A 19,646-nucleotide genomic window follows, 5' to 3' on the forward strand; every position below is an offset into this window, starting at 1 on the left:
AAAGCACTGAATACTTCTAGGGAGAAGGAACATTTTTTTCTCCATGACCCAATTTTTTTTTGTGTCTCTGAATTTGTGAAATATTTTTGAGTCCCCATCAAATCACTAGGTTAAAAATGTGTAATTTATGTAGTGTGTAAATTGTTAAAAATTCATCATTTGAAAACTCTTAGATGTGCCAGTAATGAGTCCACTTTAATGTTAACTTCAATTAAAAAATATAAATACAATATTATGTTATATCTCAGCTGAAAAGACATATATTAAGGATAAGCTCTGAAATGTTTAAATATAATAATCACGGCAATAGAGCAGGTAACAAAATTAATATATATACAATGATCAATTAAATTGAAGTCATATTTCTAAATCCATAATTAATATGACTTAATTGTTACTGAAATTTTCATTTCTTACCATGTACATTTTAATTACCGTTTCCAATTCTGTTTCCAGAAATTTTTGTCGATTCTTTTTGAAATAACTAAGACCAATTGAAATTTGATTACATTTTCTTTTTGTATTTCGTTGCTTTCTTTTTAATTTCATTACCTTGTTCGTTTTAATTTTATTTTGAATTCGGTTTCTTTTTATTCCTGTTGCTTTGTGTACCTATGTATATGTAAATCAAACCATGGTGCACTTTTGAGATACTGTCCAGACTTTGTATTGCTCTGGGCAACTTTTCTTACGACTTTGTCATTACATGACACTAACTGAACCCAGGACCGCCCCAGCCAAGCCAACACAACTAACCTACCACCCACTCAACCAACGAGAAGACTGTGCTGGGCAAAACATGAAGTAACCACAAGCCCGGAGGCAGAATGTGAGGTTCGCATTTACTGATTGATAGACCTCAGCTCAATAAATTCAATTGTCAGTGGTAATGGTTGTTGCTAGTGTTGCCAATGTCCTCCTGAGGCCAGTCACTCGATTTATAAGCTGCCTTCTGCTGGACCACACATTATTTGCTGCTTCTTTCGTTTTTTTTTTCTTTTTTTTTTTTGTTGAGGGGGCAAATTGAGGGATCTCTGGGCAGGGGAGGTGCGTTGGTGTATGAAGCAGAAGACCGACAAATTGGTAAGTTTCATGGCTTTTGCGTAGCTCGTTAGACAAAAGCGCACATATGACAGGCAATTTGTGTTTATTACATAGCTCCATGCAGACTGCTATTCTTATATGGCTTTTGGCTAGACCTTTTTTATAGTACCAGAGAGCAACAAATGTTCCATTGGCATTATGGTGTCTCATTAGGTTCATCCATTATAAGCCCTTTCTATGTATTATCTAAAGTGATGATGAAATGTCATAAAATTTTGCCTTTAAACGGGAATCCTTCAAATTTGCTTTGCATATATGAGTTGACAATTCATTACTTGGAAAAAAAAAAACTCTGTTGCCTACTTTAAGTAGCAGTTATTGCTTGTTATGGAGTATACACAATTCGTTGTTAGGACATTAGAAATTCAGTCTTTTTGCGGTTTAGCCGACTTCACTTGATTAATATGCAATTTCTTGATGAAGGCAAAGCCGCCATTAACACACACACACACGCACAAACACAGATGAAAGGAGATAGAAGTATGCACAGTAAACCGCTAACCCATTTACATATGTGAGTGTGTAGCTGGCTCAAACTCAAGCTTCTCTTTGGATTTGGCTTTTTCTGCAAAAGGACTACATCGAGAGGGAAGACAAAAACAAAAAAAATAACTGTGGAAAAAACAAAGGAATAATTTAAACTCTGTCATAAACTAGGTTAGCATCATTCGCGCGCACACACAGACCACACACTCACACACACACACACACACACCCATACTGGCACTTTACAACGTCTGCTGTTTTATAATAACTGTCGGTTTGGCGTTTTTTCCTCATCAACTTTGTTGTTGCTATTTTTTGCGCTTTATTTCCGCCAATTCTTTAGTCCCCTTTCTCTTTCTCAAACTCTCTCTTTCTCTCTCCCACTTCCTCTCTCATTTTTTTTCTCTATCTCATTTACTTTACTCTTTTTTAGCGACAGACAATACGCTCACATTTATTTTATTCCCATTTTGCTTTTTTATCATTTCTTTTTGTGGGCGTTGTGTGGGCATGTCTCGACCGGGTCATGCGGCATTATGTGATGCATTTTTTATGCGGTTCGACCCGCTCGCTCTTTGCCTTTTTATTATCACATGTGCATACACATGCACATAAGTAACGGCATTTACGTACAATACATACATACACACATATATGATGCATTTTTGTTGTTGCTCCAGAATCGCTTACCAACATAAATTGGCCACAAAATGCAAAATACTTTTTGTCCTCATAACTAACTACATACACATACATGCATACATATGTATATGCTGCATACCCTTTGAGGTACAGTTCACTAAGGATCACTGAAAATTCTCTACGTTTCTCTTGACACAACAATTATTTTACATTAGCTTAGCCTCAACCAATAAAAATTTTAACCATCATTTTATTTATTGATAATAAAAACATTTCATGGTAGAGGAATTTTTTTGTTCATTGCTGTTATTTAATCCTTTAATAGGAATTAACATAAAGTCCCCACTCAATAGAAAGTCTGCAATTGCAGAATTAATTTAAAACGGTAATTTCTTTATGAGAAGCATTAAAAAAATTGTAGTGCCATTTGTTTAATTAAAACCAAGACGAATTACCAATTGTTCACTTGTCTTTCGGAAATGTGATAAGATGATAGTTATGTCCAATTCTCACTAGTAAATATCTGAAGGATGATTAACGTGTTTCAATTCTCTTGTTTATTTTGCCAGTTTATTTGTTAATTATGCATTTTTACACGCTCAAGCTGTTGTGGCTAAGAAGCGAGAGTTAGTATATCTGGTAAATATTATTTACAAATAGCAACCAAAAAATAAATATTTGAATTTTTATTCTAAGAATTCAAAATGAAATAAAATAACGGGCCAAAGATCAAACATTCAATGATTTCAATAAAAAATTACATATATGAACATATAAATAACTTTTTAAAAAAAGACCAATTTTATTAAAACCGTCAGAGCTCTTTTAATTTTAGTAATCAATTTGGGTTACAAGTTTTTTTATTTCTTCGCAACTTACGTGAAACTTTCAACTAGTTTTAGCATTGAAGAAATTCTATGGCAGTTATTCATAAAATTTTACTGAATTTGAAGATACCTTTCTAGATAACCAATATTTTTCTGTTTTTCCTACGTTTTCGAACTCCAACCAAGATTTAAACTGATTCTCTTTTTATTTATGCCTCATACAAGTAACTCAGATCTACTGGATAAGGTTATATACTAACAATAAGACCCGTTAAAAAACGTTAAACTGCAGTTTTGTATTTTTCAGACCAATAATTTTGGATATTGTGTGTATTTTATATCAATATTTGTAGTAATTTTTGAATAGTAGGTAAACAAAATGTAGAAAAGGAAATTTTTGGTTTTTCATACCAAGATTAATAAAAGAATTTGTGCTTGTGTACTATTCAATGCATTGTATGTATGTATAGTTAGTATACTCTTTCCAAATGAAAGTAAAAAAAATGTATAGTGCTTTCTGCATTGAAATGCATAAATAGCCCAACTTTTCCATTTGAACATCACGTTTTATTGTTAAACAAATTGCATTGTTGTGTTCATGATTGAACGCACTTTATCGAAAGAAAAAAATGAATTGAAAATATTATTATGTTATTAATATTAGTAAATATTGATGAAGTGTTTGGCATTTTGCAGCAATTTGTTTGGCCTTTTTTTTGACGAAATTTATATATATTTTTGAAAAAATATATTTTTACCATACGAAATCAATAAATCTGTGACGAAACAAAATCAACAAGCACAAAAAACAGCCGCAAAAAATACTTTGGCCACATACACAGATTAAATTGCCGATTTCTGTTCAATGTTTGAGGTTGCTGCTGTTGCGTTTTTTTTTTTGTTTATTGAGTAAACACACAACGAATCGATTATTGTTAAAGATTTGTTCGGTTTGGTGTTTTTGCGCCAATACTTTTCGAGGCAATTTTTTTTAATGGCATTGCATAAACATCAATTAAATACGCCTGAAAGATATGTGCGTTTGTCAGGGAAATATTTGTGATTGTGCAATTTTTTTTTAACATTTAATTAAATTACAGCATTTATACCATGCCCACACCATTACCCACAACGCCCATTTGTCTCTAACCCTTGACTTTGACTCACATTGGCAGTCATCATAATCATCATCCATATACATAAATGTATTCATGCATGTATTGTTCTCTATTATTCTCTTAGTCACAATGAATATGTGAATGAATCCGTATATGTGTGTGTGTGTGTGTTTGCCAGAGGTCATAGGTTAATTGATGACAAATGTATAAACTCTTTCAGCTGCAACAGAAATTGAAACATCAGTTAAAGAGAGTTACTCCTCCTCTTTCTTTTTTCTTTGGGTGACTTCAATGGAGGAAAAAACACAAAAGACAGGCTGATTTTATCACAGCCAAATCGTAAATACTCTAACAACGCTTAATGAAATCTTTTTCTTAACTCATGTCATATATATTTGAAAGTCATGAAACTCACATAAAAAGAAATTGTGTGAAAAAATCAAATAGTTCATTTTAAAGGCTCTATACATGCGACTCCTATTTTGATGTCAGTTAGAATAGATAATTTAGAGTTGTCTGAGTACTCACAGATTTTTGAGTACTTGGCAAAATTGTAAGAATTTTCAGTTTGTTGATCAATATATAAAATTTTAACTGTTTAAGAGGTAAAATGTCATTCTTGGAACAAGAGTTTTTCTCATTTCCTGTCTCAATGATCCTTTGCCAAAAAACTTAAAGTTTTCCTTTTGTAAAACAGCAAAAAAAAAATGTATAAATTATTTTTTACAGAATTTATAAAAATTTTCATTATCCATTCTATTCTTATCTATTCTAATCGTATAAATATTTAATAAGATATAGTCGCGGACTTTTTACAATAAAGCCTAAGACAATTTAAAAACCATCTTGCAGCAAATTTAACATTTATTTACTGAATAAATTATTTAAGTTCTTTACAAAATTAATAAACCCAAGCTTCTGCAAGAGTATAAGAAGACATCATTTAATTAATGAGCAATTTATTTAATCATAAACAAAACCAACAAAAGACTTTTCTTCTCTTTCTTTCTAGCTAACGTTAAAGCTTTATTGTTTTCTAGATTTCCTATTTATTCTCTCTCACATTTTGCCTACATTTATGTTTATTATATTATTTGTATATGTAAGTACATATATGTCTAGTTGACTTGATTTCTGTGGGCTCTCAAGTGGTGGGTAGAGGGGAATAGAAGTCGGTTCGTGAGTGTCAATTATTGCAACAATTTGTAGAAATGTCAGCAGCCAAAGCATTTGACTGCGATTGTGTCATAGTTCATATATCAATGAGTGAAACTTATTTGCTCGGAATGGAAATTGTAGATAACGAATGCGCTTTGTGCTACACATTTAATAGAAAGTGTGTTTTGTTATAACATACATATATGTAATTTGCAAATTCTTTGAAATTTTATCACAGTTATAATCATACATATGTATATATAAAGTTTACAATCCTTTAGTATTAGAATTTTTAAAGAATCTTTAATAGTACCAAATTCGACCGACATTTACAAATTGAAATTCAAAAAAGAAAAAAACTTTGAAAATGTAATTTGCCTTGTCCACATTATACTGTATAAAACGAGAAACTAGTTTCAATTTTATAAGATAAATTAATAATATATTGTAGCATTTCTTGGAAAGACTTGAATCCAAGAAATGCTATAATATATAACTCCATATTTCTATAATTTTATAAAAAAATATTCTGTTTGCTTAAGGAATAGAGAACATTTCTTAAGTGTTCGTTACCAATGTCGCATTGCTATACAAACATCTACTTTTTTATAAATGCTTTTTTAAAAGAAAAATGTTAAAAACCTTTTAGACACAATTATTATGTTTGAGTACTTTGACCTGGCTATTTCTATTAAATTTTAAACCATTCACTGTCTCATGTAGTCGACGTGGCAGATTGTTTTTTCCTGCAGATAACTATTCACATAAAAACGTTGAAATTTTTACCTTATCTACATATATGGCATAGCACTCGTTTTAACAGTTCCCAGGACCATACTCAGAAGCCAACCATTTTGTCTAGCACAAACAGTAGCACATGGTGTCATTTCCACACACATACACACACACACATATATACACACACAGAAAGAGAGACCTGACACCTGACAGCCACTCAACGGCGAGTGGTTGTCGGATTTAAAAAATATAATAACCAACAAAAAACAAGAAGAAAAAATGTTGAAAAAAAAGAAGAGCAAAAGTGACAAAAAAGCAAACATCATGCATGCAGAATGAAAGGAAAAAGCAAAGATAGATAGAGAAGAGGTATAAGAAGCAGCGCACGAAAAGATGACAGGACACTTTTGCATATGTCAGTTAGGGAAAGTCACACACACACACATGCACACACACTTTGACACACAGACACTCTCTCTTAGTGTAACTACAACAATGGTTAGTTTTTATTTCTGATAAAACGGAAAGGGGAAAAACTAAAATAGGTGAGGAACTTAAAAGATGTCAAGGTAAAGTGTTTGCTGCCACATGAACAAGTCAAAGTTCTGTGACAAAATGTTGAATAAATTCAATATAGTCGAAGAAAACATGACAACATGATGCCATGCCATAGCGATGATATGCAAAGTCAAGTGGCAATTTATCAAATGCCGCCATACCGCGATGAGGCAAAGATTGGCTACGGCTTCAAGTTTAGTTCGGATTGGATTGATGTGCATATATACTAGCTGCCCCATAGTGTGGGCAGCTGAACGACAATGCCACTATGGGGTTAAGTGGCAAAACTCAATTGAATGGACAATGCGCGACACAGCTATGTGTGGGCATGAATGAATTCAATCTATGGGTCACTACCTATGACCAAGCGGCGGCATCCATCACATCACTTCTACATGAAGCCTCAGAGTGAGAGATAAAAGAGAGAAAAACAGAAACGACCTGATCTCAGTCAAAGTGAAAGTATCCTACACTAATTGTGAGAATATTCGCATGTTAGATTCTAATTTCAAAAATTTGTAATACTTCAATAGCTAATCAAAGTCTAACATGTAGGTATGTCTTACATAATTAATTTGATCGCCTATACAACATCAAAAATCCAATACTTTCTGTCCTAATTAACAAATTTACAGAAAATCTAATAGTATTAAAAATTTTCCTTATAATAGAACTTGGATATATGTCGTTAAATAACTGAATATAAAGCGCATTTCTTCATGACAAACATTCCTTTAAAATTCGATTTTTATTCCCAGGGCGTTAACTGTCTTTTTGTTCGTTTATCTTTTGTTCCAGTGTATATATTTAGTTTTGAAGACCTTTGGCATACCCAAGCTTAGTTCTTTCTAGAATTAGACTTAAAAATTTGTAGTTTGATTGCATTTTATTCAGCAGTTTTGTGTATTGTTTAAATGATTACTTGTACCTCGTGTAAGCACCTGATTACAACAAATTTGTTTATAGTTCTCCTATAGAACGTTTTCTTGTAACTCTTTTTCGCATTTCAGGTCTATTTGCAATTCATTTAATTTTTGCATAAAATCGATGCCACATTGACCTTTCCCTCAATTAAATGCATTTGCATTTCCCCTACTTTTATTTAAATTTACGAACAAAAGCGGTGAGTCAACCAACCAACGAACACCTCTACCATCTTCTCTCCTCTGGTCTTCTTTTTTCCTGCTGCTCTGCTGCCAACAATGTGGCCCATTCAGTGTCGACACTTTTCCCTCATTAATTTGTAAACCAGCAGCAACCGCTTTGTATTACATAATTAAGGTAAGCCTCTTGTCCCCACAAACCTCTTTGTCCGTCGTGGCTTTTGTAGCTACATATTGATTCTAATTTTGTGGAATTTAGTGGCAAAATATGGTAAATACGAAACGCATTCGATTGGAACTTCAACCTCACTCTCAAACCTATCATTTTGCTGGCTGGCAAATTGATAGGAGTCCCGAAAACACTTATCCCTGGCAAACCGAGTGGAGTAATTAACAAGGCGTTTGGTTTAGAACTCAAGTTGGTCAATTCGCTGGCCACTCTGAGTGCACCAGACCCAGCATGACAACAATCCCGTCCAGGCGGAAATGCTTGACAACCACAACGAGGGCTGTAACTAAGGGTTGGGGTAGGTGTACATTGGGAGTTAGGGAGTGGTGTCTTCAGTTCCGGAGCTGCCGTTGACAAGCTTCAAGAGCAGCACAACCAAACATACATCCACACACACACACACACGCACACTCCTACTTGTCTGTCCTTCAGTAAGTGACCACAGCAACAGCAGGACCAGCAGCAAAAGCAAAAGGAACTGGTGATGGAGCCAGAGCGAAGGCGCAGTAATATGCGTAATTAAACAAAACCGCAAATGGGACACAGAACAACAACAGAAAAAAAAAGAAACTCTGAAAAACAAGTCAAAAAGGCGAAAAAAAGAAGGCTGCAACAAGCGGAAGATATGAAAGAAATTTTTAAGAGAGCTGCCGAAGTTTTTATACTCTAAAATTTATCAAATGTTTATATTAAATTGGAAAAAATTGGAACAAAGAATAAAAACTTGAAGATATTAAAGATTGTGATCTAAAATAATAATAATTGAAAATTTAATGAAATCGGAAAAAGAAGCTATGGCAGACTTCTTATTTTCTTTCCTAGTATCATTTTAGCCTCTAAATACATACTAGAAGTCTGGGGTCTTTGTGGCGCCTGACGGAAAAATTATTATAAGTACAATCATTCTTTTGCTCAAATGTGAATCTGAAATAAAAGCGTCAGTCTTTGTGGACAAAAACGAAAAACAAACTGGTTTTCATACATGTATTAAAATGTAATTTAAAAAAAAAATAAAAATAAATCCATAACGTTTACATATTTAAATTTTGGTCACATCAATTTCCAATCAATATTCAACAACAATCGCTACCAAAAATCGTCTCTCATTAGAAACACACAATTATTCTGAATAATAAATCAAACAACTTTTGTATCAGCAATTGAATACCTAATTAACATCAAAGTATTTCACTTATAGCCGCTCCTAGGTAAACAAATATGCGTCATTTCCGACTAATCAGAAACCTATAGTACTCGAGTGTCAGAGATAGAGAGATCAATGAGATCAACTAAATGCACAGATTAGAAGATTTGAAATTAAATGAGTGCTTTTGGCATTTTCCATTCGACTAGAGTTTCTCACAAGTCTCATCATATATGCTATCATACCCGAATTTCTTGTAGCAGGAACAGCATTTAAATTAAATATTTGTTGGTACTGCTTGGGGTGGAAAAATAAGAAATAAAGTACAAGAAAAAAAAATGTGGAAAACTTGCAGAAAGAGATAAAGTAAAGCGTTAAAAAACGCAGTGCCACATAAATGTGGAGCATGCAGATTGAAGTGTCTCTGGTCTGTGGGTCTCTGGTGCTATATCCTGCCCCACTGACAGCCAAATGTATGTATGTATGTACGTAATGGGGAAAAAAGTGTTGAACGGACTGATCCAGAAAACCAAAATGAAAAAATGATAAAAATCAGAGGGACGTCAAAGCTTTTGATGGGCATACAAACAGAAAAGAGGAAAAAGGACTTTTGAAGTGGAGAGGCTTAACGATGAATGAATGCCGAATTTATCATTGAAGTTTGGAAAAGGAAATTGATCGCACAAAATTAAATGTTGTTGCTGGCGGAGGGTAAAAGTGAAAGGCAAATTGTTTATAGATTAAAGATTCATTTCATTTCGTTTGCCACACTAAATATGCAACAATGTAAAATCGATTTTCTATTAGTCACAAAACACTTGAGCTAGAAAGAAGGCAAATATTGATGGGCAAATACGTAACAAAAAACGAGAAGAGAAAAATGCAAAAACCAAAAAAAGAACCAAACCAGCTTTTCACTTCTGACGGATTCTCTATACTCTTTTTTTTAATTTTAAAATAATTTGTTTTCGACTTTAAACATAATACAAAGCGATTATTGTATGTGCCTAGAAAAGCAAAGTTTCATTTGAGAATTGAAAGAACGAAAGGACTGAATATCTTTCAAAAGTAAAAATAAAACAGTCCAAAATGTCTTATTCTTAATGATAAATTTGTAGAGTTATTTGTCGGACTAATACCCAGAGAAAGTAAATTTTATTTGCTGCAAACTCTTGTAGGTCACAAATATACCCTTTAGGCACAAATTACTATTTGAATAATAAAGAATAAATAAGTTTGTCCATGACGACGTAATAGCTAAACCTCACCCTGCCCTGCCATGCCCTCCCCTGATATTCTCTTAAGCTTACACTCACCTGTTAGGGCTGCCAAATTTAGCATAAATCCAATTAGCCGCATGGCTTTTTTGTCTTTTGTTTTTCCCTTTTTATTGAGAATTATTTCGTTATTTATATTAATAATTCCCGTTTGCGAAAAAATAAACACTCTCTATGTCAAGCCAGCGTGTCGTAAATTAAATAATTTAACTAAAAAATTCACTTCAATTGTTTTGACTTAGTTTTGCTGTTTAGAATTTGTTTATAGAGCACTCACACACCTACACACACACACACACAAACACTTTCACACACACACACACACGACACCGATCCGGAGTCGAAGCCGTACTTGCCGGAGCCGCGAGCCGTAGCCGGAGCCGACAAAATTCTCACGACTAGCTTAAAAGGCGAGTGCCGGAAAGAGAGAGGGAGCGCAGAGTTCTCTTCAATTTGCACGAAGTCAACCAACGCGCACAAATTTCGGTTTATCACTGAAAAATTTTTCTCCCGCTCAACAACACAACCGTTAGCAACATGCGGGGGTTACTGTTATTTCGAAAAGCGGGGTTCTAGACTTCGAAAGCTTTTACCTAAAATCAGGGGTAAACCAGATCAATTAAATTTGATATATAATATATAAAAAATATATTTGAAAAGGTTTAATACTTAACACCAGAGTATAAACAAATTCTATATAAAATATTAAATACTACCTTAAATTTGAAAATAAAATGCCTTTTTAGAACAATTTAAAAAGTCAAGAACTATTCCCACAACCCTCCTAAAAGGGGCCGATTATAACAGTACAAATTTAGTCCAAAAGCTTCTTGAATGTCCATAAAAATAGTTACCATAAAATCACAAGTGCTATAATGTGAGGTCGACCATAATAGTAATTGCTATAATGCCAGATAGCTATACAAATTACACCAATAAAGCCTTCTATAAATTTGTTATAAAAACAGTTACCATAAAAGTAAATATAAATTTGTTATAATAATAGTTACCATAAAAACTCAGCAGTGCTTAGGCCTGAGTCGAACCGATGAGTCGAACTCGAACCAATGGGTCAAACCAAAGCGCACCAACGTCGAACCAATTTTGGCTGACCGAGTGTGGGAGTTGGGAAGTTTGACTTTTTAATAATTTATTTTTGTTATATTTCGGATACAGAGTGCAGTTGGTAACAAATAAAAAAAGTTAATTTGTATATAAAAATTAGAAAATTAGTCCTAGAATACGACATTATCTATGCTATCGATGTTTTGTGCACATCTCTAATTCAAAGAGGTGGCGGATTACCTGGGAGTCAGTTCCATTTATTTCAATATCCGTAGATTTTTTACTCACATATAATCATTTACATTTGTTCAAATACCTCACATATATCAATATGATTTATTAAAGGCCGCCCCCACAAATTCCTCTCTGGATCCGCTCCTGTGCGCCATCGAATCGTCTATCGTCATCGGTATCCACCTAATTGTATTAATTTCACATCTCTATTAGAAAATAACGCAACTCGAAATGCCGGGCAAAAGGTAAGCGAAATGTTGAATTTTATAAACATTATTTAACCAACTTAATATAAACAATGCAGCAGGACAATACGCAAAGAGATCAAGAAGAAACAAAGACAACGACGACGACAAAAACAAGCCCAACAAAGGGATAAGCAACTGGAAGAAGAAGAAGCTGAAAAACAAAAGGTGATAGTTTACGAAAATCGAGAAAAAAGTTTTTTTCAATAAACGACATTGTAGGATCCCGAATATCAAAAGTGGCAGAAACAACAACTGGAATGGGAGGAGTTTGAACGGTTGGCCAGCGAACGCCAGCAGCAGGATGAAGAGGAGGCCTGGCTGCGACGTGAGGCCCTGGCTCAGCGACAGTTCCAGCTTGATGCCGCAGAAAGACGATGTGAGGAAGATAAAATCAACCGTTTGCGGGAGCAACAGGCCCAGGAATTGGCCTCAATCAAGGAGCAACAAAGACAAAGGAGGGAAGAAAGGAAGAGAATGGCTGACAGAGCAGCAGCTGAGTTTGAATCCATGATGAAGACCATGGACGAGTATCTTAACGACACGGATACGCTTAAGCCACCACCATTGGAGCTGCAGCGATTGGTAGAGACCCATCCGCAGGAACGTCTTTGTGAATTCTTCACCCGCACCAATTGCTGTCGTTTTGGTCACACCTGCAGCCATAATCATCGTCGTCCTATGTTGGCCAAAATCCTTTTGATTCGTCACTTCTTCTCACATCCTTTGCTAAAGCTGACCTCCTCGGATGATTATCTAGAACTCACCGAACATGATTTACGCGATAGTTATGATGAGTTTTTTCATGATGCCGTTGCAGAATTAGAGAAATTTGGAAAAATTGTTAATTTTCGTGCTTTACGCAACACTTTGGACTACCTGCGAGGTCATGTTTTTGTGGAATATGCTCAGGAGAGGTAAACATAACAAACGGCTGCCTAATACTATTAATTAACTTATTCCTTAAATGATTTTAGACATGCCCTGCGAGCGTTTATTAATCTTCAGGGTCGGTACTATGCCTCCCGCCAACTGAATGTGGAATTTTCCAATCTCAAGGGATGGCGCGGTGCTGTTTGCGGTACGTGAACCGCCTCTGATGACATGTATCCTTTACCAAAAATGAATTTAACATCGATTTAGTTTTATAAGATATTTTTTGATACCACTATTTACAATCTGTTGCTTCTTAAAGGTTTGTCCTTAAATCGAAAATGTCCCAAAGGTTATAGCTGTGCCTATTTGCATTTATTTCGCAATCCCAACAATCTGTTTAACACGGATTTGGAATACACAGCCACGCCGAGAACTGGCTACATTGTATCCGTCATCAAAACGCCAAAGAACAGGTTAAAATATTGATTAATCAAGTTTATTTATATATACTAATTTTCTCTTTTTTTTTGTAGCTGGAATGAACATTCTATAAAGGATAGAAACTGGCGCTGGTCAGAGAGTCCCGAAGTCGAAGTGCAAAAATCAAAGGAATATAATAAGGATCTTGCAACAAGTTCTTCAAAGTCCATTCATGTAATTGATTCCCAGCGCAGTTCTTCTAGATCAAGTCAGAATCATAAAGATGGCAATTTAAATAATAATAGTTGCTCAGAAACTTCGCAAAGTGAGAAATCAATTCATGATCTTAGAACAGATCCCCACTCTGATTCCAAGACGAACAAGATTTACGACCAAAATATGGTTAAAAGTAATGAAAGTCGAAAATCCTCTAGAAATAATCAAAGAAAGAACCAGAGTAGTCGCAGTAGATCTAGAAGCGGATCTATAAAAAAACATAATACTGAAGCTATTGCCAATGATACAAAAATGAATCCCAGAAAACGAAATCGATCTAGAAGCACTTCTAGAGCAAGAAAACGTAGCCGATCTAAGAGCACTTCCAAAACCAGAAAACGTAGCCGTTCTACAAGCTCTTCCAAAACTAAACGGAATAAAGATGTAAGCAAGCATTTAAAAGAGAAGCGCAGTCATTCCAAAGATTCTACTCACAGTGCACGGAAAAGGAATGGTGAAAGGGAACGAAAATCCTCTTTAAGTGACAACAAAAAACATCAAAATTACAATTCCTCTAGAAGTTCTTATAGTGATAAAACACTTAGCAGATGATCGAACTTATAAAGGCGATAAGATTGAACTAGATGCCTATGCAAATTAAGGCTGCAAACGGAAATAAGCGGAAAACTGGTAACAAGAAACAATCTCTTGACCTAAATCCAATAAAACTGTTTGAAAATCAACGCAGGGTAACGGCAGCCGAGTCAGAGGTTAATATTTAACGATCTCAAATAGTCATAGTTCGAAAAATCTGTTAAAATTATTATAATCTGATGTCCACGATGAATTAATGAATTCATAGGGAAAAATCATCCATACGAAATTATCACTAATGACTGGTTTAAGAAGTTGTAGGACAGAGTTCAAAACTAAAGACTAATCCGACTATATTAAATAAAAAATACAAGTGTTAATTGTTTTTATAAAATTTTTACAAAAATTTTTATTCAATCTCTTTGTGGAAGGTGGAAGAATATATGGTAAACACAAAATACTAAAAGAGATTCACAAATTTAGAGCAAAATATTTTTTGTCATGTGTAGCAAAACGAAATTAAATATAGGTATATACTTTTTGTTGAATTTGCTCTTGGCAGTAGTTTCGAAACGATCTATTTAGATACTTGTATATGCGGTGTGTGTGTGTGAAGAAAGAGGGCGGGGTGGAATTTGCAATGACATAGAGCCTATTGCTGCAATGTTTTTTTTTTTAGAATATATATTTATATATAGGTGGTAAGATCGGAAAATTATATAAATTCTAAAGTCTATTTTGTCTTTTTTTCATCTCGTTCATCAACTTCGACGACGTCACATTTGAAAACATTATACAAAAACACTTTAAGGAATATTATTTTATATAAAAATAAAGTAAGCTTTAAAATTAACGCGCAACAAAACACACCCACCCAACTTATAGACGAATGCCAGGATTTGTGGCTGCCACATAACGCAACAGCTCCTCGTTATCCTCACAGATGACGGGCTTCTCGTGATAGCAGGCAACATCGTGCCAAGCGATGCCATCATTGTAGACATTGTTCAACACCGACAGACACTGTTCCTTGGTCTGATTGATGTCATATTCGGCATTATCGGGCTGTGGACGCTTCTTGTGACCGGTCTGTGACCAGGGATTGTAGCCCCAACCCTGAGGAATGCGGTTGGTGGCCTGGATCTTCTCCCGAGTTGCGGACCAGAACCAACCGTAAACGTTCTTGGGCTCCAAATCGGGACGATTTTCGCAGCCAGCGAAATCACAGATGCGACCAGCTGTCCAGATGTAAGGCACATCGTTTTGCTGAATAACACGGAAGATCAGATTGTTCTTCTCTTGGGTCTCCAAAGCAACTAAATCCATGCAGTATTCGCGGCACAAGTTACGGCCATCCAACCAGTCGACCTTCTTGTTGGCCAAAGCGGGCACATGGGTGGTTAGGAACATGTTTTTGCCACGATACGAAAATTCCTTGGGACCTAAATGACAGAGAAGAGATCAAAGCCAAGCCAAGGGAGACTGATTAGTTGGAATGATTAACCAAAACAAAAAACCAGTTTCAAATATTTACTACCGTTGTAAGCCTTACACAACTTCCCCCCCTTCGACCTACTTCACCCAAAAACATTGGCAACGTTTTTTTTTTTCTTTTTTTTGGAAAATTGCGCAATCTCTTTGCAATTTATGCAGCATGCTTCTTTTTGTTTATGAAGCTACTGCCTAGTGTGTCTATGTGCTGCCGCCTGCTTTCCTTTGTCTATTCAATCTCTTGGTGGTGGTATATGTCAAAAGGTTTTTTGTTTGCCACTATTTTTTTCCATTCCGGTGGCAACAATGGGAAACCCCCTTGAAGCAAACAAAAACGGTCTTCACCCTCCACCCATTAAAACTTGTTTCACATCGTTGCCTCTGCGTGTTGCTGTTTCTTTGCATTTGTTTTTTTTTCGCTACTGCACCTTTGCGCACAACTTCCAGTTGATTAGCTACTCCTACCCGGCCACGCCCCAAAGTCTCACCGTTGGCACGCGTCATTAGCCTCACTTTAAGCTGCTTTGGCTGCTTTTGCAATTGGCTGTCCAACTTCACCCGTCAAATCCGCTTAACTTTACCCGTAATGACCTTATTTGTCGATGGTATGTATGTATAAGTATGTAGTTAATATTATTACATATTTCCTCAATTTCCTTACGCATATTTGCGCTGCTGCTGCCACGGGTCAAGGCATTCTTTTACTTTCTTTAACTTAAACAAATTAACAACTCTTTTCCTCTTCACATACTTGCATAATTTTGCGATTGATCAGCAGTTTAAGAAAAAAAAAAAAAACCAAAACCTTTTTGTTTTTTCCTCCTGCCTTCAAATGTAAATTGCTTGAGAGGAAGGGAAGGGGCGGAGAGAGATGGCAAACGGGTAATTAAGTTTTGAATACTTAATTAATTTCTATTTATCGAGAGGGAGAGAGACCTAAAAAGCTGCTTGTATAACTGGAAATTTCTAATAAGATGAAAGATCTAAATCAAGCATGCGGCAACAGCTTAGCAACTCAAAACTGGCTATGCAACTTTAGTTTAAGTTTCAGTTTCTGGCCGAAAAATTGAAATTAAGTTGCATGTTTCTCACCCCAAACTAACTGGTTAACTGAGAGTGTCTGTTTGTCTGTCTAACAGACTGACTAACTGGCTGACTGACTGACTGACTCTGAGCAAGCGTTTGAGCCTAATTAGCACTAACTGCACAACCTGTTCATTAGCGTACCGGATATGCAACGTGATGACGCTATTGTTTAAGCCTCTGAACTCACTTGGATGGCTGGAATGCATGCCCATTGAATGAACATTTCATCTCATCTTATCTCATCTGATGTGTTTTCGCAATCAAAACGAATGACTTGGTCATTCGAGTTTGAGTTGGGTTCAAGTGATTTGACTTTTTCATAACTCTAAAAAATTTGCTCTAAATGCCAAGAAAAACACATAAAACGGCACCACGTTGGGCGCCAATTGATCATAATTTTGTCTACTCGTAACTGTTGCCTAGTTTTTAAAGTAAATATCACTAATTATGATTAATGGTTTATTGTGGTTACTAAACAATCCAGTTATTTGCTTAACATCAAAAATTTACAAACAGCTTAACATAATAGCTAGGCCCTACGTTACGAACAAGGTGTCACAATTTTTGGCTATGGATCCATGATCGAAATGAGATTTGTACACAAAAGGGAGAAGCTCTAAACTTTGAGACAGTTTTTTATACATTTTAATGATTGAACTGTAGATACAGATGAAATTTATTCATATTCTGTGAAATTCCAACAACTCATGACTAATCAATTTCATCAATTAAATTCTAATTCAGAAAAAATGCTAATAACTCAGCTCCATTTTAACCTCTAAAATAATAATTCATTTAACTGACGAAAGTTTATGAGATTATAAAAGATTATTCACCTTTCAGTATTAGTCAAAATTAATAGTCAGTCATAAGTCAACACCTAAGGCTTTAGGTTTTTTGATTACATGTCATCTAACAACTTATCTTCATTAACAAAAAGGCATAACATTTTCTCAGATTTACAACGAAACAAATTAAATGCAGATTGGATCTTTTATATCATCCAATAAACCAAAAAAAAAAACTCCACCTCACATTGAATTTATTTCACAAGTGGTTGGAAATCAGTCACATGGATCTGTTGGTCAACTTATACAATTGAAGTACCTTTAGATGATTTCGTAAACTTATGTTTTAGAGATCGTGAATTTATCCTGTTTTGGGAATTGTTTATCCCATAAAAATTGCATTGAATTACAAGTCATACCTCATCTAAAAAAAAAAAAACTCTTTGGAATGTGTCACCAAAAAAGGTCGATCAAAGAAAGTGATCACGTCAGCGACCTTCATGTGGAATCACCTACTACCTATCATTAATCCGCACCCACAATATCTATGAAAATATATAGGTATAGGTACACCACGTAGCATTGCCAAACGTTTTCAAGTGCAAACTTGGCAATAAATTTGTGATTAAATATTCTCTACGTGTCTTTAAGACACTTTTACTTTTACTTACGGCTGGCGCACTTGGCTGGCACTGGCAAGGATAGGAAACGTCCCGGCTTGGTGGCTGTGGTGGTGGTGGTTCTGGCAGCGCTCGAATAGGCTGCCATCACACAGAAAGTCGCTATCGCCAAGGTGACTTTCATCTGCAAAAACAAAAACAAAAAACAATCAAAAACGTGAACAAAACGTTTGGCAAGTATGCAAATTGTTTAACATCAATTTCAACAAGTTTGATTTAACGATAATGCCGCGCCCTTTTGCGTGTATACGCAATTTTGTATAAATTTTCTCGCCTCACATCAGAGATGAGATGAGATGATATGAGATGTGGTGGTAGCCATTTGTCTGTCTGTCTGTCTGTCCGTCTCTCGCTTATATCAAAAAGATGTAACTTTGGCTTGTGTATTTGTATTTTTATGTCAAGGATGGCTAACCGGTTGCCCCGGGGCGGCCACTGACACACTGCCTCAGTGTGGCTGATGATGATCGTAATAATAATGATGATGATGATGACTACGACGACGACGACGACACTTGAAACTTTAATTTTTCTTGCTGTTGTTTTACGTTGTCTATGGAATCGACCGACGACAACGTGATCATCATTATTCATAAGATCATTTGGCCTGATGATTACACAAGCTGCATCATCAAGCTATAGCAAGTCTCCCGTTTTGACCTTTAACTCAATTTTCATTGAATTGGCTAGAATCTTCCTTAAGTCTTTAAAAATCTTTCAGCATTTCAGTTACTTAAATACGAAATTCAGAACTCAACTAAACAATAAAATTGATGTCAATCAATTTCTTTATCCATCGTTAATCGTTTATCACCAAAAAATCAAAACTTCAAATTTCAACACGCATTTTTTTTCCTTCGTTTCGATTTTCGGCTTGCTTGATTGAGAAATATGCATTTGCGTTTTCATGTTGTTGTTGTTGTTGCTGCTGCTGCTGCAGTGGTTGTTGATGTTATTGATTTTTAATTTTTTCTTTCATTGATTTCTTTCGTACATTTTGTAATGTGTGTGGTGAAGCTTTGAGTTTTTGATATTTAGGTTTTACATTTTTCCTGTTTCATGCATTTTAATCGATCACAAACACAATTTGTTAATGATAATTTGTCTATGGAAATTTGTTGGATATACCAAGAAATGTTATGGAAAACTTTATTTAATTGGTTGCATTTCTAATTTTTCATGCTTAATGTTCTTATGGTGGGGAAAACGAAAGACTTAGGCAACGAACTTGATTTTGCTGTTATCAAATGACTTAAGCAACAAACTTTATACACTATTCACTTTAAAATTCACTTTAGTCCTTTTCTTAGAGAAGTACATATATACATATATGTTGATGATATAAAATCGTTACACACACACACACAGACACATTAGATATATCCTTGCTTGTTAGGGTGATTCCTTGCTGATGGCTCTTACCTTTCCTGCTGTTTCTTGTTGTTGATGATGCTAATGTCCAGACAACCAGACAAGACCAGATGCAAACGAAAACAAAAGTCAATTGGCACTAGCAAAGTGTTTTATAGTCAACAACCCAGCCGAAGCTCTTGGCCAACTCTGAAGT

At 35.1% G+C, this 19,646-nt stretch overlaps 3 protein-coding genes across 3 annotated transcripts in view; 1 reads left to right on the plus strand and 2 right to left on the minus strand.

The window, feature by feature from the left end:
• LOC6641587 (neural cell adhesion molecule 2) overlaps nucleotides 1-10,501 on the minus strand; it is a 70,959-nt gene extending 60,458 nt beyond the window's left edge. Inside the window, exon 1 of the mRNA XM_023175487.2 lies at nucleotides 10,424-10,501. Coding sequence (XP_023031255.1) covers nucleotides 10,424-10,466 — 43 coding nt within the window. The 5' untranslated portion in view covers nucleotides 10,467-10,501. The remainder of the gene's footprint in view (nucleotides 1-10,423) is intronic.
• Nucleotides 10,502-11,729: 1,228 nt separating this feature from the next.
• LOC6641788 (U2 small nuclear ribonucleoprotein auxiliary factor 35 kDa subunit-related protein 2) lies at nucleotides 11,730-13,216 on the plus strand. The gene is made up of 5 exons (XM_023175447.2): nucleotides 11,730-11,928; nucleotides 11,988-12,096; nucleotides 12,151-12,845; nucleotides 12,906-13,034; nucleotides 13,154-13,216. Exons 1-4 carry the CDS (start codon nucleotides 11,915-11,917, stop codon nucleotides 13,015-13,017), a joined length of 930 nt encoding a protein of 309 aa, XP_023031215.1. The 5' UTR covers nucleotides 11,730-11,914; the 3' UTR covers nucleotides 13,018-13,034; nucleotides 13,154-13,216.
• Nucleotides 13,217-14,414: 1,198 nt separating this feature from the next.
• On the minus strand, nucleotides 14,415-19,568 carry LOC6641787. The gene is made up of 3 exons (XM_002064526.4): nucleotides 19,502-19,568; nucleotides 18,071-18,203; nucleotides 14,415-15,476 (listed from the first exon to the last, which is right to left on the minus strand). The coding sequence occupies exons 2-3, from the start codon at nucleotides 18,201-18,203 to the stop codon at nucleotides 14,914-14,916; spliced, it is 696 nt and encodes a 231-aa protein (XP_002064562.2). The 5' UTR covers nucleotides 19,502-19,568; the 3' UTR covers nucleotides 14,415-14,913.
• Between the last annotated feature and the right edge of the window lie 78 nt (nucleotides 19,569-19,646).

Source organism: Drosophila willistoni, assembly GCF_018902025.1.
Source record: "Drosophila willistoni isolate 14030-0811.24 chromosome 2R unlocalized genomic scaffold, UCI_dwil_1.1 Seg200, whole genome shotgun sequence".
NCBI classification, from domain to species: domain Eukaryota; kingdom Metazoa; phylum Arthropoda; class Insecta; order Diptera; family Drosophilidae; genus Drosophila; species Drosophila willistoni.

Coding starts and splice junctions, on each gene's coding strand:
- LOC6641788 (XM_023175447.2), top strand. Junction 12,097..12,150: donor AAGAAGCTGAAAAACAAAAG/GTGATAGTTTAC, acceptor ACGACATTGTAG/GATCCCGAATATCAAAAGTG. Junction 12,846..12,905: donor GTGGAATATGCTCAGGAGAG/GTAAACATAACA, acceptor AAATGATTTTAG/ACATGCCCTGCGAGCGTTTA.
- LOC6641787 (XM_002064526.4), bottom strand. CDS start 18,203: ATGAAAGTCACCTTGGCGATAGCGACTTTCTGTGTGATGGCAGCCTAT. Junction 15,477..18,070: donor GCCAGCCAAGTGCGCCAGCC/GTAAGTAAAAGT, acceptor TCTGTCATTTAG/GTCCCAAGGAATTTTCGTAT.